Genomic DNA, 23,440 nt, shown 5'->3' on the forward strand with positions numbered 1-23,440 from the left:
CATCCCCAGGAGATAGGTTGTATGAGGATTTCCTTTCTTTGGAGATGATGAAACCAGGACCCAAGGAGGTCTTGTGACTCCCCCAAGGGACCCCAAGCATATTGACATATGAGTCAAAATGAGAACTCAAGGTTTTGAGATTCTAGGGTGAGGCTCACCAAATTTTGATGTCTTTTCTTTTTATATAAACAGGATTTTTTCTTTTTTTGCATAAAAGACTTTAAGAACAAATTCATAGATAACTTTATGTGAGTTACTGAATAGAAGCCATGCGCATGGCTAGGTCTAGGAGGGGAAAGGGGCCAGGACTCCCATGAGGCCATAGATATGGCTCTAGAGGAAATGTGGTGGCTTCTGGATGACAACAGCCTGTCCCCAGGAGGATGCTCACTCCCATTTGTTTCTTTCATAGATTCAGAATAGCTGATGTAACTAGACTCTGCCTAAATACATGTGGTGTGCTTCACTGGATAAATTTTCCTAATATATTCCAATTTCCCTAGTGCAAACTGGGGCCACTTAATGACTCAGAAATGGTCAAGACTGTACACCTGGCATTGATACCAATATGCTCTTCCTACTTTGCCTGAATTTAAGATTTCTCTATCAACCCCAGCTAAACAAAGGCCCCAGATTGGGTTTGTTCAGTTTCAGCCATCAGTATGCTGATTTTCCTAGGGTCCTCTAGAGAACGATTGCCAGGGTGGCTGCTTAAATCCAACTCCCCCCAAGACCCCCACCCCCACCCCGCCCAATCCTCTCGAGGCATGCATATTCAATGGGACATATTCATGTAACTGATTAAAAAACAAAAAGATGGTGCACTTTAAAATTCCATGTAAAAAATATTGCTTTGCTAATGTGCTCCTGCCTGTCTGCTCGCTACATGGTGCTTACAAGGGAGAGAGTCATGAGGAATCCAAGGCTGAAGATGTTTGGGATTTTTAGACAACACTGATGCACCCTGCACCTTATACCCTGCTCTGCAGCCTGTGGAGTTTTGGGGCTTGGCCTAAGGCAAAAACTACAAAGCATTCTAATGAGCAGAATTATATAACAGGAATGTATGTGCATATTTGTCATAGTTTCTTCTCTTGAAGGGCGGTCCTCTGGCTTTGACCCATGCCCTCTCCAAGGGCCTAGGAGGAGTCCAGAGAAGGAGTCTTTTGTTCCCAGCTGCCAGTTCTTCTTAGCCCCTAAGGCCCCAGGGACCTGCCCTGCTCTGCGTGGGCCCGCAGAAGCCCTGCAATTTCCACATGGGCGGGTGATTTCAGAACGATGGACAGAGCCGTTCGGCCAGCCTACAGGGAAGAAAGAAAAGGAGAAACCATTTTATCCTGTCTGCCTCCTGCCCCAGAGAAGGGTGAGCTGGGAGGACCCGGTAGGCATGGGGCATGGAACTCTATTCCAAGCATCTGGTGACCCTAGGAGAGGTGGAGATTGGAATGGCATGAGGCTCACAAAACATGGGTCCCCTTTCACAGAAAGGGCGTTCACTTCTGGGAAATCTGTGAAGTGTCACGTGGTTTGTTTGCTTGGTTTTTAATACTTATTTTTTAATTGGAAAATAGAGGAAAGAAAATAACTCTCTCATTTTTCCATCACCCAGACCTTAATGAAAGTTAGCATTTTGGTATGTTTCCCTCCAGTCTTCTGTGCAAATTTGTTGTTGGTTTTTAAATAGAGGAATGATACTATATATCAATTTTGAATCTGCTTTTGTTTTATTTTGTCTTTTTAATGTTTATTTTTGAGAGAGAGCGCGCACATGTGGGTGCGGAGGAGGAGCAGACAAGGAGAGGCAGAATCCCAAGCAGGCTCTGCTCTGTCAGCACAGAGACTGGCGCAGGGCTCTAACTCATGACCTGCAAGATCATGACCTGAGCTGAAGTCAGATGCTTAACCGACTTAGCTGCCCCGGCGCCCCCCAAATCTGCTTCTTTCCTTGAAAAGGCCTCGTGACTGTACCTTCCTTCTACCACCATTTGTCAGTTGGTATCTGTGGCGCTGCTTGATAAATCTGTTCTGCAAGGTCAGACTCTAGATCTGACCTGTGGCTGCTGCCCCAGCAAGGGCATCCCAGCACCTGGCCCAGTGCCTGCCCTTTGGTCTGCAGCCAGTAAGCACTGTTGGAAGAGGGAATGCTGGACGGTAACAGGCATTCATTTCAAGCTGGTGAAGAGCCTGAGCACCCTAACTCCTAATGAGTATCCTCCTAGGTTGGGTGGGTCTGGAACAAAGCAAAAATTTTAAGCAGGGCGGGGGGTCTCCTAAAAGCTTCCTGCATAGTTTCGGTTGAAGAGAGGGACCTGGGTTTTTGTAGGCCTGTCCCCTGCCCCCTGGTTTTCATTGCTGCACTTTGTCAACCCTGTGGCTCTCTGTAAACACAAAGATGGATGACTATTATTATTATGGGAAAGAGCCACAGGCCAGTCCCAGGGGACCCACATACCCTGAAGAGGGCCCTTCTGGAGATGACAGCCCATATCTGTGGGCTTCTTACTTGCAGACCTGGAGAGTGAGGGACCCCAGTCAGCTCAGAAAGTGTGGCCAGACAGACCACCTGGGGAGGGCGTATGCCTCAAATACTTCTGCCAGAGCCCTGGGAACAGGGCGACACTGTAGCTCTAGTGGGAACCTGGCTTGGCAAGTCCCTGCTGGGCAACACTGAAGGCCTGAAGAAATAGGATGGGCTCAGGCAGCCAGCACATGACTGCATGCGTGTGTGCATGTGTGTGTGTGTGTGGTGTGTGTGTGTGTGTGGTAGTGGTGGTTGGGTTCTTTCAATATGGCAAGAACCTACTGTGTATCAAGCAAAAATGAGCAAGGCATAGTCTCTGCCATAAATTTGGTAGGTGCTTTGGAGGCACCCATTGGTAGAGTAAGTCCCTCAAAGGGGAAGCCTTGGGGTCCAGAGACCAGTCCTCACCACCTCCTCCTCCTCATCTCTTGATCAGCCCCCAGGAGGCTGGGTGACTGATTTCTCAAATTCCCTTCTAAACCTAGAGAAAGTGCCTTGCTGGCTATTCTGGGGGGTTCCACATTTATATCAACCTTTCAATGGTGGTAGGGCGGGGTAACTGATTTTAGGACATGAATTATCTCTCAGGTTTCCGAGGAAATTATTAAGTCACCCAAACCTGCATCTAAGTCTCCTTAGGAAATGTGCCCATTGAAACAATATGGTGACCATGGCAAGGGCTGGACCCCACCCTTCAAGGTAAAGCTGGAGGCACAAGGCTTGGTGTTGGTAGGACCTCAGTCAGCAGTCCCCTTTTCCCTCTGAAATGTCTCACCCAAGTCACCTTTGGGAAAACTGGGGTGTGACCCAAGCAGGCAGCAGGTGAGTGGGCCACAAGTAGGGTGGAGTTGGGGTTCAGGGAACCTAAAGACACTGGACCTGCGTATGTGCTTCCTGGCTGTGGTGTGAGGAACCCAGCAGCTTGAGTCACTGATGGAACAGTATCGGGTAGTTCAGATGTGGCCCAGTGAGAGGGGCTGTCCTTGGGCAGGGGAGGAGCTCTTCCCTTCTCCAGGCCTTTTTTCCCCTTCAAACTGTGGATGTTAAAGTATAGACGAGTCTGTAAAGCATTATAGTTCCAACAATAAGGACACTGAAGTCAGACCTGGGCTTGAATCCTTGCTCCAAGAACCAGCACCTTGTGACCTTACGACAGCCTCATAAACTCTCTAAGCCTCTGTTTCCTTATCAGTGAAAATGGGGATCAAAATATCTACGTCACTAGATTATCGAGAGTATTGGTGAGATAATGCAAGGGAAGGGTTTGGCTCCTGACAGTCCTCTAAGGAGTTTGATGGAGCTGGGTTGCACTAGCTGTGTGATTTGGGGTATGTCACTTAACCACTCAGTGCCTCTGTTTCCTTACAAGCAAATAGGTGGCATCAACAGAAACAAACCTCAGAAGGTTGTTGTGGGGTTTTAGTGCCATGATCCTCGGCAAATGCTTAGTGCAGTAGTGGGCACTGAGCAAGCCCTAGAGACATGCTGGCCACCATCTTTATTGTTACCATGCCAGCCGTCACCACCATCATCCTTGTGATCATCATCACCATCACCTTACAAAGATGTTTATTTAAGCAGCGTGTGTCTGGCACTGTGACCTCGAGTGGGCCGGCTCGATGATATGCACCACGCTGTAAGGCAGATCACTGTCAGAGAGTGGACGTAACTTACACTTGGTTCCTCCATCCAGCCTTTCAAGTCCCCGTGGGCAGCAGAGCTCCCTTGTCCAAGCTGCTGCTCCAAAGCCCAGATGCCATTATTGCTGTGACCAGTTCAGGGCCAAGGCCAGGCCTGGGCACATTTCCTCAGGTTGGTGTGAAAGGTTAGGATTTGGAGGTTCCCAGCATTTACTACAGATCATCTCATTTAAGTCCCCCAACAGCTATATGAGGTTGATTCCGTTGCTTCTGACATGTGCTTCCTTGAATTCTGCTGGCCGGCCAGGCACTTTTCGGGAAGGAAGGAAAGTGAAACACCTATTTGTTAATTGCCTGGAAGTCTCACCTTGTCGGTCAGGCTGCTGTTGCAGGCCGGGTGTGCCAGGAGCAGCCGCACCATGTCGATGTTGCCATGGTGACAGGCCAGCATGAGGGCCGACGATCCGTCGTGGTCCTGCAGGTTGACATCTGCCTGGCAGTTCAGCAGTGCCTGGACCATGTCCTCCCTGTCGTGGCTGACCCCCAGCATCAGGGCAGTCTGGCCTCCCTGCCACACAGAGCACAGGCATGTGGTGAGGACCCCTTCTCCAGCCTGGGTATGCTTGGGCAAGACGTTTCCAGAAAATGACCGTTGATCTGAATCTCCTCCTGCCCCTGGTATCGGACACATCCTTCTCTACTTGGCAAACTCCTGCTTTTCCGAAACACTAGTCAAATGCCACATCCTCTCTAGAGCTCTCTGCTAACACCCCAGGCACGGGATTCATCACACAGCACTTACCACTTGGTACTGCAACCTGTCAATCTCTCTCCTTTTCGTGGACTGTGACATTTTTGATGGCAGGGACTAAGTCCTTTTCATCTCTGCCTCCCTAGGGCCTGGCACCAAGTACGTGCTGGTAAACGTGCAATGACAGAGTCAACAAAGGGTTGAATGCTTCTGTACTGTGGCTTCTTACTGCCTAACTTCCTGCCGGAAGCCCTGGTCTGCTCAGAAAACCCCTGGTATTTTCAGTTCAGTGATACCTAAAACTCTCTTGTCTTGGCAAGACCTCTGCCTGCATGGTCCTATGCATTTCTAATCCATAACCATTTAAACCTTTTTTGAGTTTTTTCATTTATTTAAGTAATCTCTACACCCAACGTGGGGCTCGAACTCACAACCCCAAGATCAAGAGTTGCATACACTTCCAACTGAGCCAGCCAGGCACCCTGCCATTGACAACTGTTCACGTCCCTGTAATCATTAGCACATGTGGCAGTGGGTTAGAGTCAGAGTGAGTCGAAGGGGCGCCTGGGTGGCTCAGTCGGTTGAGCGTCCGATTTTGGCTCAGGTCATGATCACACAGTTCGTGGGTTTGAGCCCCGCATCAGGCTCTGTGCTGACAGCTAGCTTAGAGCCTGGAGCCTGTTTCAGATTCTGTATCTCCTTCTCTCTCTGACCCTCCCCTGCTTATGCTGCCTCTCTCTCTCTCTCTCTCAGAAATAAATAAAACATTAAAAAAAATTAAAAGTAAAAAAAGAAAGTGGGTCCAGGCCCTGGTTCTGCGGTTTCCTAGTGCCTGACCTTGGCCCCATTACTTGTAGTCCCTGAATATTGCCTTTTTGTTTTCTTAAAAATTATCATAATAATCTGTCCTGTGTACCTCACAGAGCTTTTGTGGGAACCCAGTGAAATAAGGGGGTGAACAGAACAATGTATGGTAGCAATTTTACTGATTATAATGGGCCATTATTATGTCTCATAGATTTTCTTTTATATACATAGTCCTATCACTGACCTGATTATGTTTTCCCTCATGGTTCTCCTGGGTTCCACGTAGGTCAGGCTTATGTCTCTCACTGGACATCAGGCTTTTTTAAGGTTGTAAGAATGAGGCAAAGACTATGTTTTCCCTCTTTTCAGATCCCCCATGGCTCTCAGTGCTGAGTCTTATGTGTAAAAGTGCTGAGGACATGTTTGCTGATATGTTTGCTCACTGATCAAGGGCCAATCTGCGGTCACTGATGGATTATGCCTCCCTGCCCAGAACATTGGGACTTAGAGAAAAGAAAGGAGGTTTGCAATCAGGAAAATCCTGGCTGTGTTGCTTATTATCTATGTGAATCTGGACAAGTTAACCTCTCAATGACTTTTCCTGATCTAGTAAAATGGGAATGCTTAATAATATTACCTGCCTCATGGGGCTATTGTGAGCTTCATGTGCTTCACAAGTCCTGTGCATGTGTTAGCTATTATTGTTATTATGAGCATGAGGGATAATGTGTGACAAATACTCAGTACGTGGGATTGTATCCTTAGGTATCTTGGTTCTCCATTTCTCTGGCACCCAGACAGATCTTTCCAGAGAAGCCTGTTTGCCTTTTGGTTTGCTTATACTCAGCCCTGAAGTAATGGTTCTTTCTTTACTGGACTAATGAGACCAGGAGATTTCCATCTAGACCCCTCTCTCCAAGTGGTATTAAAGCCAGATGACATATGTAGATTTTCCTCTTGTCTGCCCCTATGCCTAACTTGGGGCCCCTGGCTTCCTCACCTCCCTCCTGGTCCAGTTCAATGCAATTTAATTCAACAGTATTTACAAAGTGCTGCTATATGCCAGGCACGGCGCTGATCCTGGAGATACAAAGAGAAATAAACAGCTTAGCCTAGGAGACTCCCAGCCTCCCAATTCTGTCTTATTTACCTGGTACCTGCAGCTCATATGCAGGTAAAATATGTAAAAGCCCTGGAGGGAGCTGAAGGGAGCAGCAATAGCTATGAATTCCCTTCCCTCCTTAGCAACCTGGGATGAGCCCCTTGCCCTCCTAGAGCATCTATTAAAAAGGCATTGATTTTGATTTTGATGAGCATCCCTTCTTGCAAGAGGGCCAATTTGGAAAAAAATTAACATATTTATAGGAAACATTTTAAAATGAAAACAGCTTTATTAAATCCCGTGGGGTAGGAGCTCTAGGTGAAAATACTTTGAAAAACAGAAAGTGATCTATAAATGTCTGTTTCTTGCCATCAGTAGGATCGCTTTTAGATAAAGGGTGCAAAGTGACTTTGCCATCTGGGGTAGGCTACCGTCTGCAGTCACTTTCTGAGGGTGGGAGGGACAAGGGAGTTAAACATATTGGGAGGCACTTTCTTATGGGTCTCTAAGTTTTCTGCATACTTTGTGAGCAAGACACTATCTATCCTGTTGTTCTAGACTGTCATTTTATTTTTCACTTTATTTTTTTTTTTAAGTAGGCACCACATATAGTGTGGAGCCCAGTGCGGGCCTTGAACTCACAACCCTGAGATCAAGACCTGAGCTAAGATCAAAAGTCAGATGCTTAACTGACTGAGCCATCTAAGCGCCCCTAGACTATCTTTTTAAAGATGCTTGTATAGTTAACAGCCTTGGAAGACAGAGACACTGTCTTCTCCAAACAGAGGGCAAATATACTTGCTATCCAGTATAAAAGATTCAGGTCCCCTAAGCTCAGGGTTCCCCTCCAATAATTCAACCCACTCCACGTACAGGGATCTGACCCTCCTCACACCTGTGGGAATTGGGAACTGGGGCTCAGGGAACTGTTGTAAATACTGATACGATGGCTACTCTTCCTGCTGTGAATAATACACTGTCCATCTCTGACACAGGAGTTTCGTGTTTTCTGCTAGCATCCATGACAGTGTAGCATACTAACTTGTTAGCATTAAGATAGAGTACAATCTCAGACCCTTCGCAGTTCTTGGTAGTTAGGCTACATCTCTGATCACTCTGGGGGCGGGGTGGGGGGGGAGTTGCATGCACTCCGTTGTTCTATTGGTCAAAGATGGGTAAGTGGTCTTTTGAGGAGTTCCCATTGTTCCATACAGAGCCTTCTCTAACTCAAAGCCCTATAGACTAGGACCATGCCCCTATGCTATGCTCACAAAGAGAGGGGCCCAGAAGCTAAACAGACATGCCAACCCTTTGAACTGCTTTCAAATTCATGATGGAGGTGGATCACCTGGAGAGGCTTCCTATATAGCCAACTAACAAATGCCTCTTAGCATTTTCATGTCCTGGTGTTAACTGTGGGAACATTTGGTTCAAGAAGTCCAGTCCAGATAGAGTTTGCCCAGTTCCAGACCAGGACACAGATTACAAGGTCACTGACCTCTGTCCTAGCCTCCCTGGGTTTCAGAAGCTTTTGAGGAAACCAAATGTATAGGCTTTGGACAGATGTCATCTGGAGGGCCCAGCCTTCTTAGGTTAAAAACTACATGGATCCGCATGGAATTTTTCACCCCACTGGCAGAATAAAACTGAGAGGTGCCTTATTTATTAAAGAAGTTCACTCCTCCTACCTGAGTAGCTTGGATGTTCACATTTCCTTCTCTTAAGAGCTTCCAGACGACAGCCATGTCTTCATCGGTCTCTGCAGAAGCCAAGGGAGTGATCATCACAGCAGTGTAGCCAGCTTTGTTCTGATGGTCAACATTGCAGACACCTGCAAGAGGAGCAGTAGGCGCTGGGATCACTCATGGGGGAGCAGGAGTGAGCTGCTGTACCCTGTTCAACGCACTGCCTGCTAGCTAAAAGGCCATGGGGCAGAGCAATTTTTTCCAAGTGGTGGAGACAGTGTTTACATTTTTAGCAGCCTTTAAAAGCGGCTAGTTTTTTTGCAAGTTTTCTGAAGCCACTCAGCAAGGAAGGTCCAAGGTAGTAAAGTCAGAGATGGCAAAGGGGTAAAATGACCAGGATTGTTTCCTAAAGCAGAGCCCATGACATTATTCCCATTTACAGATGAGGACACTGAAGGTCGGTGAAGCTTCATAACCTGCTCGAGTGAAGATGAAATGAGACCAGAACTCAGGTAAGTCTGGCTCTCGAGCCTACCACTCACCAGGCCACACATCACCCACAACTGTCATTTTAGGCTTTACTCTAGGTCTGTGTATAACTTTGAAGCTGATGGCAGCGTTCTCCGGTCTTTTCCAAAGGCCTAGTGATATGCTGGGTGGTGTGCCAGGTGGCATGAAAAATGCCACAGGAAATCATCCAGGAATAAGCATCTTATTTGAAAAATGGCGGGGGGTGGGGGGGGAGAGGAATGCATCCATACATTTTTGGGTTAAAACAATTGAGAATATACATTTCAAAGTAGAATGAAAAATAGTATATTTTAAATATTTAAATACTTTAAAGTATTAGTTGAACTCAAAGGAAATGTCTGCTTTGTAACCCTGGGATATGCATTCATGTCTCTCTGCACCAAAGGTGACACAGGAGATCATCAGCCTGTTACCTGTTGTATAAATAATCCCACTTCTTTTTTTAAAATATTTTATAAATTTTTAAAAATGTTTATTTTTGAGAGAGAGAGGTAGAGAGAGAGAGACAGACAGAGATAGAGCATGAGTAGGGGAGGAGCAGAGAGAAAGAGGGAGTTACAGAATCCAAAGCAGGCTCCAGGCTCTGAGCTGTCAGCGCAGAGCCCAGCGTGGGGCTCGAACTCATAAACAGTGAGATCATGACCTCAGCTGAAGTCAGACGCTTAACTGACTGAGCCACCCAGGTGCCCCACAATCTTGCCTCTTAAGGGCAATACCATATGGAAAACAAAATCTTTCCTGTACTGTTGCTTGTCCAAAATAACTATGTATCTCTTTTGGACAATAAAAAACTATATAGATCAAGTAATTTAGCTTTTCTTAGCATTTCCTCTATAGAATGGGGATAATAATAGAATCTATGGGGTTACCATAAAATTTAATGAGTTAGTATATTGAAAGAACTTAGAACAGTACCTAGCACATAGTAAACAGTAAGTATTTACCGTTTCACTATTATTGTCTAGAATAGTATTCTTGCTTCTATATCCTTGCTACTTGCTCATGAAAACTTAGGTATTCATTGTAACAAATCTGGTTTATAAAAAAAGGTCAATTAGGACGATTTATTTAGACATTCTGTACTTGGTGTAAAAAAACAATATTTGTTTGACATTCGCTCCACTCCACCTCAAACAATTTTTCAGAATGTGCCATTGTGATGCCAGGATGCCAGTGGATACAGAAAATCAGTCTGGGCCTTTTATCATCAGTTTCCTCCCTGAAGCCACTATGACTACTGTCATGACCAGCTGGGCTATGAAAGCTGAATGTAACTCCACTCATTGCCTCACAGCTTTACCTTGATAAAGATGGCAATGTCTGCATTGCCTTGTTCATGACTTGTTTTATTTTTACCTCATGGCTATTTTGTGTTTGCTTTTAAGAGGTGTAAACAGCCCTCAGGTTACAGCTCTTTTTACTCTCTTCAGAAACATGACTTGTAGCTCAGCTGAGTGAGGACCGATTCCTCCCCCGGGGTTCAGAAAGGGGCAAAGGGGCTTCAGACCCAGGGGTTTCATAGCAGATTCTTCTGAGCAGCCCACAGAAGGTATTATTACTTACAGGGAGTAAGCCAACCGTCCCTGGAAGCAAGGAGAAAGGCTTGAGCATGCTGCACCTCAACCAGCTTTCTCCCCTGCAGCGGAGTGCTGGCAAACTAAAGGAGGGATCACAAAGGACTAAGGTGGTAGAGGTGCACCCACTGGCTCTTTTCTCAGAAATGACAAGTCACTTCAGTGTAGCCCCTTACGGTTTGTAGTGTGCTTTCTGGATGCCTCACAACTGCCTGGGAAGGGAGCCTAGGTGTCAGAGTGTGACCAGTCTGTCTTCCTCAACAGCCCTCTACATTGAGGGAAGGTAATGGTACCTTCAGCCCGTTCTCCAGCACATCTTCATTCTTGATGCATGTGGCTATTTAGTTCTGTCAGTATGTTTTTAAAAAAATTTTTTTATTACTTATGTTTGAGAGAGATCATGAGGAGGGGAGGGACAGAGAGAGATGGAGACAAAGAATCTGAGGGCAGCTCCAGGCTCTGAGCTGTCAGCACAGAGCCCGATGTGGGGCTCGAACTCACAGATTATGACCTGAGCTGAAGCCTAACCGATTGAGCCACCCAGGCGCCCCTCTATCAGTATGTTAAACAGAAAACTTCCACATCACTTCAGGGTTGATGAGAACTGAATAGATTCTCAGTCCACACCAGCAGAAATGTATAACAACCAAAGCTTAGGGTGACTATTCTCCAGCCTGGCCCACTGGGAGAACTTCTAACAGGCTACAAGTCCAAGCTACTTGAAGATGAGGGCTCTACATTTCCAGTCTTTGGATTCTTCACACAAAAGGGCATGTTCCATTTAATTATGTGCCTTTCTCGATCGAGCTACCCTTTTTATGGTATCCATGAATCCATGAAGAACTGAAATCTAGTTAAAACTGACTCGATGTTAGTGTTGTAACTTTATCTTCCTCTAATGATGTGTAAAGCAGAAAGAAGTTTAGGCTGTCATTAGGTACGTTACCTATTCATTCTGGTAAAAAGCTTCAAGGCTGCTTAAGGGAATTTTGGAGAATTGGAATGATGAGAAGGAGCCAGTCTGGAGGAGGGTTTCAGGGAAAAGGGTTCATATAGAAAGAGAAAAGGAGAGAATGAGCTTGGTGGGTTTCACGCCATATGACTGGAGTGGATGGAAGGAGAATGGATGGTGGTGGCTGAGGTAGCAAGTGCAGGATTTCTGGGATTCCTGAAGGCCAGGCTGAGGATGTTGCCTTTCATCCTAAGAGCCATGGAAAGCCGTGGGAGGGATTTAAGCCATGAGGGATAAGGTCCAAGTTGGGGTAAAGCTGTTGGATCTGGAATTGAGACTTCCTGATGCCCATTTAAACTCCTCCTCTAGCTTCCTACTTAAGGGTTACAGATCTAGCATGTGCGCCAATCCCTGGATGCCAGGAATGGGAAGAATGAGTCAACGGTATCAATTTTAAACCCCAGTAGCACACTTAGTCATTATGTGATCTTGGGGTCATGTAAAAGCCTGTTGACTTTTCTGAGCATCACTTTCATCACGTATAAAAAATAGAGGTAATCATCCCTATTGACAGGAGTTATGAGGATTAAATGAGACCTCATATGCCAGGGGCTTGGCAGAGCCCCTGATCCACAGATCTGTGGAGCATCATTTGGGGTGTTACATCTCCTATAGATGCCCTCCTAGATATCCCACATACAACTTTCCTGAACTCACAGAAGACACTGGACCTGGACATGCCTTCAGTCTGCCTCATCACCCACCTGTCCACACTGTCACTCCTAGGCTGCTTGATGTTGTCCCACATAGCAACGTGAGGGTAATAATACCTACGTTTCAAGAGCGTGTGAAGCATAAGCGACGTAACAAAGGCACAGAAGTCTAGTCCAGTTCCTAGAATACAGGAGGAACTCAGGACAGTGAAGCATCTCCTGTCTGGAAGGGAGAGGGTACAAAAATTGCCCTTCAGGGAGGACCCGGGCTGTGCAGATGCACTGTTTCTGACCTGTCTCCAGTAGCAGCCTCACGACAGAGAAGTTGGAGTGAGACACGCTGTAGTGAAGAGCCGTGTTCCCGTTGCCATCTGCCATGTTCACAAGCAGCTTCAGGAAGTGCGGGGAGTGGGGCTGGACCCCATGGAGGTAGGCTGCCACCACGGCAGGGCTAGACGACTTCCTGCTGGACACGCGGAACCACTCTTGACTGATGGTGTTCAAGCTCTGCCTCTGAAATACCAACAGATTCCAATTCCAGATGACCTGGCCTGGCTGGGCCTGGTTCCTTCCCGCTGGGAAAAGTCAGCTTGGGACGCTTCCACGGCTATCCCTTCTGCTCCCTCTAACTCCACATGATTTACTCCTGGAGGGATCATAGCTAGTGGGGTTGAGTTTGCACCTGTGGGATGAACCCCCGATGTGAGATAGAAAGAGGACTGGGAGAGCAAACAATAACTGGTGACAGTGTCCTAGGTGACAATTCGAATTTACTATAAGTTTAGATCGCGCCTTTTGTATGCACAGGATAACCAAGGCCCTGTCCTTTATAACCAGCCTATGGTGACCTTAGCCCAGACTCTATGATGACTTTTGTGTGTTTTTAACAGGCATAAGTAGCAAGTCACAACATTTTACTAATGGGAAAAATGCATGCTGAAAGCTAAGAGAAACAACATGCCCAATTTATGCTAGAAAGTAAAACCCAAATAGCTATGCCTGAATTATTTTTGGCTTTTAAGCTTTGCTAGAACCTTCAGAGAAAATGATTTAACAACCCATGGCAGGACATCCCTATCTGCAGTATTCCCCACAAATGGGGGATGTGACTTCATACTCACACTGGAAAGGAACTGGATTTGGAGTCACTTAAACCAATGTAGCCAGGCTTGAGTCCTGGTCAGCTGTATGACCTTGGAAGTCATATAGTCTTTTTGAACCTTACTGTCTCATCTACAAAACAGGGATGGGAAAAAAAAGGCTGGGTCCCTAACCTGCCCATGGCTCTACAGAGTGAGGTCCTTGTACAACCTGCTTTGTCTCTAAGGTGAGGTGGGGGTAAGGGGTGCTTTGAACCTAACGTGGGTGTGGTGTCAGGTGTGCACATCCTCTGTCACTTTTCTTTTTCTGTTTCTTTTCTTTTTTTTGTTTTATTTTATTTTATTTATTTATTTATTTATTTTTTTACAAATAGTTTATTGTCAAATTAGTTTCCACATAACACTCTTTTTCTTTTTTATTTTATTTTTAAGTAAACTCTATGCCCAACGTGGGGCTCGAACTCACGACCCCAGATCAAGAGCTGCATGTTCTACTGACTGAGCCAGCCAGATGCCCCTCCCCTATCTGTTGTCTAGGCAGAAACAGTGGAATCTTTTGTGGCTGAAATATTTTTTATATGTCAGAATATCTCCCTTTCCTGTGGAATTTTCAGGAGAATCTGGAGAAAGATCTTAATATTAAGGAACATATAGCTTAGTTCTGTAATTCATTTCAGAATAAGTAACAGGAGTTTTGATCAACATCCATCCACATTACATACTGTTGTTTTTTTTTTAACAATCTGGGAACAGTTGTTTGCCAAATCAGCTAAGGTAAAATAATCAAGATGGGTTGGGCTGATTCAATCGGTTTTTACTCCTAAGGCTCTGCAAAGGAGAACAAAATGGACTCTAAAAATGCTTACAGGTTGTTAAACACTGGGGTTTACCAGTTGGCTCCCGTGACTTGGGAAAATGTGTCTGTGCCAGTATTTCTTGAATAAAAGTAGAACTTAATGGTTATCTGTTTACATCTCTGTGGGCTTTGAAGGTGTTAAGGCTCAAACAGATGTATTTTCATGCTTTTGGTCTCTCAAGCCATAGGTATGCTTCAAGAAAAACAGTAAAGACTACAGAATTAAATATGAGGGCTTGAGGGTAATGAAGTCATGCTGCCCACCATCCACCTTCATTTTATTAAAGAGGTGAACTGACTTGCTCAAGATCTCCCAAACAGCAGTCCTGGGACTGTAACCCCCAGTGCCCATTCCACATGCTCTTCACTCTACCCACAGTTCTCTCCAATTGTGCAGTGATTTTGAGCCTAAGCCACGTTTAGTTTGGTTTTGTTTTCACACCACAGATTATTTTATGCTGGACATTTAGATGCAATCCCTCATATGCCTCGGTAGTGCCTCTGAGCACCAGCCTGCTTCCTGGTACAAATGCACCAGTTCCCCTCTTCCAGCCTAACCCATCGCCTAGGCTGTAGATTTTGGGTAAATGAGGACACCCAGAGGAAAGGGACTCCGTGCACACCCACGCTGCTGCCTCGGGGTGGGGGACCAAAGTCACCGAGTTGAAACTAACAGCTTAAACAGCATGGACATCCTTCCATGACAATGAAAAATCACAGTACCAAGCGTTGGTCCGTGGTGGCCCCACTTTCTGGAAGATGTTGGCTCAATGCCCGGCATGCACTGAGGAATTCTTCTGAAGGCTTATATCTAAAGAAAAAAATACACATATATTAGTCCTCATATTAAAAAAATAATAATCCCCCACCTTGACTTTCGCTTCTCAGCAGCTGAAACATCACACTGAGCAAAGTCCAGGACAAGGGGCATTACAATGAAAAGAGCCTCCCCCCATGAGGCTCGGCTTCTGAACCCTTCTGAAGAGTGAGTCAAGCACATTGCCCTTTAAATCCTGCTGTTTTTAGGAGGTGGGAGCAGATCACCAAAGCATTCTGGGGGCCATGGGACTAACTGCAATTCCTGACATGCTGGGAAAGGAAGGGCTGTCTTACTGACTTTGGATAAAACATTTTCTGCCTCAGCGACTTGAAAAATCCAAAGAACCCAATCCATACTAGCAAATTTTGTCAGGTTATTCTTTCATGAAGGGCACCATCAATGTTAGTGGAGTCAATAAAATGAAAATCAGTGAAGCTGGGATGCTCTCAGTGATGAGCACTCTTCCTGTGTTAGTATAAGGGCAGACAGACCATCCCGGGGTAGGACTTAATGGCACTGGTCACCAGGAAGCTCCACCCTCATCATGTCTTTATAGTACTGCCATGTTGGAACAGCCCTGCGCACCCGCTTAGCAGTCAGATCCCATTCACTGCTCGTCACTCCCCCGGGCTGAGGGTGGTGGTGATGATTATGGTACTTATTATCCTTATTTCTACTATTTCGTGAGAGCCTACTGTGTGGCAGGCACTGTGCTAGGTATTTTACATATTGTTTCTCATCCAGTCCTCAGGTCAAACCTATCAGGTGGCTGTTACCCACATTATTCCAAATGAGGAAACTGAGGCAACCACAGTTTAGGTGCCTTGTGTAAAGCGACCCTGTCGCAGACGTAGGATTTGAATCCAACTGTGTCTAGCTCTACAGACAGTACTCTTTTCATCATGTGACATGACCTTGCATCTCTTTCAAAGACGAGGTTATGGCAACATGGCCAATGGGAGAGACAGAAAAGCGTATGGGTAAGAATGAGAAAAGACGTGGGTTAGACTCCCTGCTCTGCTAGCTGTGTCCCTTAACTTCTCTAAGCCTCTGTTTCCACATCTGTAAAGTGGGGATTATAATCATTTCTACCTTGCAAGATACTTAAAAGGAGTATCTAAGATAGTACATGTAAAGTCCTTCCCATTTCCAGTGCTGGGACCATGTTAGCTTTAGTTACGTCTGTGCCTGGCATAGATCAGAAGCTCAGTAAATACTGGTGAATGGAGAGGAAGATGAACACATGAACAAATAATGGGATAAAAGGGTGAAGAAATGCCCTTGCTCTTTCTCGGAGGATCAATGCCCTCATCTGTGCCCATCTGACTCACCTCTCAGCCTTGGGATGGGGGGGTTCTTCCCCAGGCCCACCGTCCTGGCCTGAGGTGTTGGTGCCCTCGCGGATGGCCTGCCCGGCCTTGCAGCTGGGGAGGGCCTCCTTGCCACGCCTGTGTTCTGGGCCATCACATTTCTTCTCAGTCTCGCTGTCAGACAAGTCTTCCAGGGAGCTGTCCTCACCGCTGGTCTCCTCGCTCGAGGTGGTCTCATAGCTGGAGAACGAGACAAAGGTCACTTGTTCTGTGCTTCCTACCCAGTGCCCAGGTCAACACATGTAAGAAGCAGGTGGGCTTCGGATAATAATTCCCAGCTTGCTAACCACATCTCCATTCTCTATATCTGCAGGCCTGGGTGAGGGGGCTCTCAGGAACCTTACGTCAGAGAAAGATGTGGTTATGAGCTGTGGCTTTAACACCTGAGGCCGTTTGGGGAGAAAAGATAATTAACTAAGCTCTTTGCAGTGAACCCACAAATAACCCATATCCTAGTTGGCCAATGCATTTGGATGAACCAGACGAGCAAGCAAAGATTCTCCCAAAAGCATTTGTTTCTGGAATCCTGATGCGTTGTCTAGAGAGGGGCCTAGATCTAGGCACACATCTCCACTCCCACCCTGAATCCTCTGAGTTGACTGACAAATCCTTACGTCTCTGGGTGATTGCGAGACTTCCCTTTAGCTCCCCTGTTCTAGCCCAGCTGACATCTGACAAGGTGGGGGACCCATCTGTGTCTACTCCGTACAGGGTTCCATGGGAAACCTGAACAGTCAGGATACCTGAAGCCAGCATCTACCTTTCCTGGCTGCAGCCGGTTTCAGCTATTGCTTGCAACAGCAAAAGTGAGGGCACGGGCCCCTTGACTTGTGGCCCCTCCTCCCCAGCAGCGATCCTTATATGCAGTTATGTGCAACTCTATTGAGGTGGCAGACAGACACCATGGAGAGGAGTCCTGGAAGATTTATGGATCCTTCTGCTGGTGGGCAACAGGAGACCCCCCCGAAAGAGGATGCTGCAGTTAAGATGAAGGTTTCGGGTTCTGGGGCCATTGGACACTGCCACAGAGACCAGGGGAGGCCAGTGGCCATGGCTTGCCCTGAACCCCCTCATGCCCTTTCTCTGAATGATGGCCGCTATGGGAGCTCCCTCCTGCTCACTGGGTTTGCAAACCCAGCCTGATCCTTGGCATGCTCACATTCTGTCTTGTTTAAACTGCAGATATCCCTTCTCTTGTGCTTGGAACAACCTTTTACTTTTGTGATTAAGGGGATAGGGGACATGTTACATTTACCAAGCTGTTCTTGTCTTACAGTTGCTTCCATAAAAACTTCACCTGGATGTCTGTTCATTCATGCAACAGAAATTTTATTGAGCACCTAAGTGCCACACACTCTTCTTAATGCAATACCAAAGTACTTGTCCTAATTGAGTTTATATTCTAGTAGGAAAACATCAGAAAGTAAACATGTAAATAGTATAATTACATAGTGATAAGAACACTAAATAAGATAGTAAAGGACCATGGGATAGAGTAATGGGAGGAGGGGCCACATTAATTAGAGCAGAAGTTTTTGTACTGTGGCTGCACATTACAATCACTTGAGGGGATATCAATTCCCAAAATCTGTACTGCACCCCAGACTAATTAAACTGGAGTTTTCAGGGAGGGGACTCGGGCATTGGTATTTTTAAGGCTCCCCCAGGGTTTCTAAGGTGCAGCCAAGGTTGAGAACCGTTGCACTACAGTGGCAAATACTGAAGAATATCTGGGACAGGAGCACTTTAAGAGGTGGGGGAAATGGATACAAGGACAGGCAGCACATGCAAGGGCCCCAGCAGGGACCCACCTTGGCACATTTTAGGGAAGAAAGACAAGCCAATGGCAGACACTGGGGAAGCTGTAGCTACGAGATGGACTTCCAGGTTTGGGCACAGGGCGGGCACTGTAGGGGACGTTTAAGCAGGGGAGAGAGAGAGAGAACCTGCTTTTCGACTTTGAGATTAGGCTGATTCTCCTTTTCTGTGCCTGAGCTGGTGAAAACTGAAAACAAAATGGTTTCTCCCGGGTTTACAGCGTCTGACGTTAGTGGGAATGAGAACGGCAGCTCTCGTGTGACATCCCACTTCCTTACATCTGACGTTTGCCTCACAGAACCTGCAACAGTGCCATCACTCTTGTTTGAATCTGGTGTCTTCCTTCTGGTCCGACCTGAATTAAGCAGAGTTTCCGACCTCTTTGGGGCTACACACCCTCCTCTACTCATCTCAGCATATCAGCATTTTCTCGTCATTTCTTGTCTTCTCTCTGCCCTGTCCAAAGTAGGAGCTCAGGGCAGGGACCATGATTTTTTTTTTTTAACTTTTTTTTTATGCCTGATACCTAATATATTTGTCAACATTTAATAAATGTTTGTTGAATGACTATTTAGAAAATACTCTAAATCCAGGGGTGCCTGAGTGGCTCAGTCAGTTAAGTGTCCGACTCTTGGATCTCACGGTTTTGTGAGTTCAAGCCTTGAGTCGGGCTCCGTGCTGGCAGTTTTCAGCCTGCTTGGGATTCTCTCTCTCTCCCTTTCTCTCTGACCCTACCCCACTCATACTGTCTCTGTCTTTCTCAAAAAGTAATATAAGAAAGAAAGAAAATATTCTACATGCAATGATTTACTCTCTAGAATATATAAGATTTGATTCATGTTCTGAGTCAATAGGCATTGGTGGGTTTCTTCAACCTAAAAGATGTTGGATTGGTTTGCAGAAGTTAGTAAAAAGAAGAAAAAAAATTAAATGGATGAAATTTGAAGTTCAACAAATTACAAGTTTGTCCTGGTTTCAGTGTCTGTTGTTCAGATTAAATGTCTTCTGTAAAGGGCCCACATGCTCCCCCAACTCCCAGAAGCCACCTGGAATCCTGGCCCCGGGGGCACCAACGGCAAGACATTAAAAGCACAGGATCCGACAGACCACCACAGCTGGCAAGGAGCCAAACACATGCAAACCCAAGATGGAGTTTTACAGGGCCCTTAATTCCCTTGAAGGAAAATGAAAACCAGATGCTTCCCCCGAGGAAAAGAGAGGACTAAGGACAACAGAGGGATGAGCAGTGTGGAGGGGGCAGTCTGGGCTTCACGAGCGATGCTTACCCACCGTTAACCCCAACAAACTGAAGGTTCTTTTTGGTCCCATTACCTCCTGCACGGAAGCCATAGTCTTTCTTTTTCATTATGGATTTAAGGCTGGTCGACGGGGAGATCTCTAGGCAGACACAACATCACAGGTTAGAGTGATCCTGGGGATGCCCCAGAATGCAGCAAAACCGGGACTCCTGCTTTGAGCGGGATACACGCTGAAGGCGTGTGAGGAGGTAGAAAGGGACTGGGCACTAGAAAATGTAAATCAAATATTGTGAAGGTCTTTGAGGAGGCCTGGCCTTCTGGTCAACACCAGCTGACCTGTCCCTGTTCACAAAGCCCTTCTGAGTGTGGATGATAGAGTGGAGTTGCTAGAGCACTCTTCCAGAAGAGCCATGTGGTGTGCGAGCCGTTATTGTCCCTGTCTTATGCGGGGGATCTGCGGCTCAGACGTGCTCAGTGAATGGCAGAACAGAAGCAGAAGTGTAAGCACATGACCTCTGCTCTGCTCCAGCACCCACCTCTGCTGGAGGGGCACCTCAGCCGTCTTTCCTGGCTTTCAAGCCAGGTGACCCCGGTGATGCGGGGCAGGTAGAGCAGACACGTGAGCGAGAGCATGTCTTCTCTTGCTGTGCTCACGGTTATAGGAGGCATTTTCCAATGAGCAGGACTGGAAATAGCACCGACATCACGAAAAAGCAGCGAGTTTGTGATCTGCGGCGGGAAGCAGACTTGCACGCTGCTCGTCGAGCAAAGCAAAATATGGTTCCACTTTACGCAACAGAAAATTGTGTGTGACTTCTTATAAGAGGAAGTGTGCTCAGCCAAAGGGTTGACTTACACGTGTATCATTCAATCTCTTTCTTACACACACACACACACACACACACACACACACAGAAAACATTCAGTGAAATATTTCAGATCTCAACATCATGCCCCTCCAAAACCAGGCTAGAGAAAACCTCTAATGTGCAAGAACCAGAGAGGACCACAGGGATGCAAGAGCCCAGGAAACCATGAAGGGAGGCTGAGGCATAGAGTACACATAGCCAGGGCCATTCTTGCCCTAGACATTGCCTTTGCACCATGCAAATGAGAAACAGGCACCCCTCTGGCTGGACACGGTGCTGCTGACTTGGCAAGTGAGTGTTCAGCTTCCCTGGCCGGCATCTTTGTGCCTTGTGCTATCTGCACAGCTGTACGTGGTGGGCCTGCAGTCAGGCCCAACCTTAGAGTAAGGACAAGAGTAGGGGCACAGAGCCTCCACTGTTACATAGATCCGTTTTTATTCCACTGGGTTCCCCGAGGTGCTTAAACCTTTAAAAAAAAAATATATATATATATATATGTGTGTGTGTGTGTGTGTATACACATATACATTGCATGCATATATATACATATANGGCGGAGTGTGGGCCGAGTAGGCAGACAGCAGCAGGTTGAGGGAGCTGAGCAGCTGGCTTTGGATGCTGCTGAGCTTGGAGGCAGGCTGCCTGATGGCGCTGGCCAGCTCTGGGTACCCGTGCTCCAGGCAGCTCCATTGCTCCTGCAGGAGTTCCTGGATCTTCTTAACATATTGCCCAAGAGTGGCATCTGTGGGCGAGCTTGGTGGCCTCCCTGGGCTCTCCTTCCCTGGCAGCTCTGAACTGGCCTCCTCCCTCCCTGCCGGGGGAGTCTTTCTGTCACTGCTCCACGGAGAGCCTCCTGCTCCCTTGCCCAGACCCTCAGCTCCCACCTGAGGGCCTCCCTCCTGCTCGGGGCCGGTTTCTTCGATCCTCAGCTCAGTGGAGAGGCAGCTATGTAAAGAGGGAGTGAGGACCATCTCGGGTCCTTGTGGCAGTGAGAGCTGAGATGGTGGTGTGAATTCTGCTGGGCTCCAGTCCCCCGGTTTGTGGCTGTCCTGCGCCCATAATGGCCCATTCTCCTCTCCTCCGGCCCTCCAGCTTTCAGATCTTGTGCTGCCCAGAAGGTTGACCTCAGTGCTCTTGTCACACAGCAACCTGGCCCAGAGTCCATCGATGGGGTCAGTGTTGACCATGGCGTCAGTCTGGCCCTGAGCATCTTTGGTGTTCTCACGGCTAAGCTTATCTGCCAGTTGAGCTACGGTGCACTCGAGCTCTTGAATCCTCTGGCCTTTAGCCTTGATTTCCTCCTCCTGCTGCTGGAGGGCAGCTCTGACCTGGGCCAGTTCCTCGGTTCTTCCAGACAGCTCACTCTCGAGGGCAGACAGCTGTTGTTTCAGGCTGGAGATGCTTCTGGGATCCGTTGTAGGGAGGCCCAGGCTTTCCTCGGTGACCCGGACGCCAATGCTCCTCATGTCTATCTCCACAGGGGGTGGGGGTGGGATCTCGCTGATGTTGAGCTCTATTTCTTCTAGGGGGAACTCGTTCTCAGGGATGGGTGATGGCAGGGGTGGGGGGCTTGGCGTTGGAGAGCCAGGGGAGACCACTACCTCTGCTTCTCGGGTTTTGTGTTCATCTTCATCCTCGAGAACTACAAGTGCATCCTGGGATGAGAAGGGAGGACTTGGGAAAGAGAGGTGATTTGGAGCCTCCTCTTCATCTGCATCCTCTGGAGGCTCAGTGCCCTCCTGGACCAGCTCTGGGATCCCCGGCACCAGGTCCCCAAGCTCTCTGACTTTGGGCTGAGTTGTTGCTCGTGGGGTGGAGTTTTGAAAGCCTGCAAATCCATCTGCAGGGCCAAAGGTGCCGTCACAGACGCCGCCTTCACCCTGAAGGGGAGGGAAGGCAGGAGGTGTGGGGGGACCTGAGTTTAGACTTGGGTCCTCTGAGGCCCTGTTTTGCAGCAGTGTGGCTGGCATACTGGATGCCCTCAAGAGCTGGGGCCGTGCACTCCCGGAGGCCAGCTCGGCCTCGCTGGGGGCTGTAGCCTCCAAGTGTCTGGCTGTCTCCGCCAGCAGGGCCTTCCTGTGGTAGCTCACCTCACCCCCGCTGCCGGAGGCTTGCACGTGTTCACCAGGTGGCAATGACTGGGCGCGCTCCTCTGTCCCCAGTGGCACCTTCCTTGGCACCATGGGGGACCAGTTTTGGTGGTGAAGAGCGGCGTGGGGACGAGCCCTACTGTCGGGAAGGCTGAAGTTGCGGGGCAAAGTGCTAAACTTGGCCTGCTTGGCCCTTCTGTGGATAGGAATCCTTTTGATGGTGTTTCCCTTCTCAATATCATCCACATACTTGAGGAAGTCCAGGTCTAAATGAAAGCCATACGGGGTCTCCACAGAATAGGGGTGGCTCTTTGGAGGGTCTTTCTCTTCCTCCCCCTGAGAGGACTGGTCTTTGGCTGGGAGACATGTAAAAAAGAAGCACGATGTTAATAAGAATTGCAGGGTGGTGAGGCCGAATATGTGTGATTTGGACTTAACGCTCTCACGTGAGACTTCTCCTAAATGTCCCAGCCTCTAAATTAAAGCCGAGATTCTCTCAGTCTTCCGGCCATGCTGAGATTCCAGGTTATTAAATCAATGTGTACTTAGCCAATGTCTGCAAGGAAATAGGTATAGGAAATAGTTTCCAATTTGCAGCATTCATCTCAGTTACTGCTGTGGAATCTGCCCGCAGACCAGCAAAATAAAATAGTCTCATACTGTTTTTCTGGTTTTGAGTCATGGTAATTGCTGAACTGAAGTGGCCAGGAATTTGCTGCATCAGGGTACTAATTGGAAATTATGAATACTGAAGGTTTTGAAGGATAAAATACACAGTCGCCTCAACATTAAGAAAGAGGCCTGCATTATTCAAATAGATACTAGTAAAGCTTGCCAAAGCCAGAGCTATCAAGGAGTTACACCTTCTACGTCATTTAAGCTACCTCACATGGGTCAGCCTTCTGCTACAGGAGGGTCAGAGAGAATTGGAACATGTAATTATGCACAGCTGATGCTCTTTTCCACCTGAAAACTGTTTAGT

The 23,440-nt window shown here is 47.3% G+C and overlaps 1 protein-coding gene across 1 annotated transcript in view; it reads right to left on the bottom strand.

Annotated features, from left to right (window-relative positions):
• Positions 1 to 691: 691 nt before the first annotated feature.
• Positions 692 to 23,440, bottom strand: part of KANK4 (KN motif and ankyrin repeat domains 4) — a 68,381-nt gene continuing 45,632 nt past the window's right edge. The window contains exons 3-11 of the mRNA XM_077768123.1: positions 20,915 to 22,814; positions 20,036 to 20,253; positions 19,527 to 19,638; positions 16,384 to 16,602; positions 14,956 to 15,043; positions 12,570 to 12,789; positions 8,510 to 8,652; positions 4,529 to 4,729; positions 692 to 1,301 (exon numbers count right to left, since the gene is read on the bottom strand). Of these exons, the coding sequence (XP_077624249.1) occupies positions 1,197 to 1,301; positions 4,529 to 4,729; positions 8,510 to 8,652; positions 12,570 to 12,789; positions 14,956 to 15,043; positions 16,384 to 16,602; positions 19,527 to 19,638; positions 20,036 to 20,253; positions 20,915 to 22,814 (3,206 nt within the window). The 3' untranslated portion in view covers positions 692 to 1,196. The remainder of the gene's footprint in view (positions 1,302 to 4,528; positions 4,730 to 8,509; positions 8,653 to 12,569; positions 12,790 to 14,955; positions 15,044 to 16,383; positions 16,603 to 19,526; positions 19,639 to 20,035; positions 20,254 to 20,914; positions 22,815 to 23,440) is intronic.

Source organism: Crocuta crocuta, unplaced genomic scaffold (assembly GCF_008692635.1).
Source record: "Crocuta crocuta isolate KB4526 unplaced genomic scaffold, BGI_CrCroc_1.0 scaffold85, whole genome shotgun sequence".
Lineage (NCBI taxonomy): Eukaryota > Metazoa > Chordata > Mammalia > Carnivora > Hyaenidae > Crocuta > Crocuta crocuta.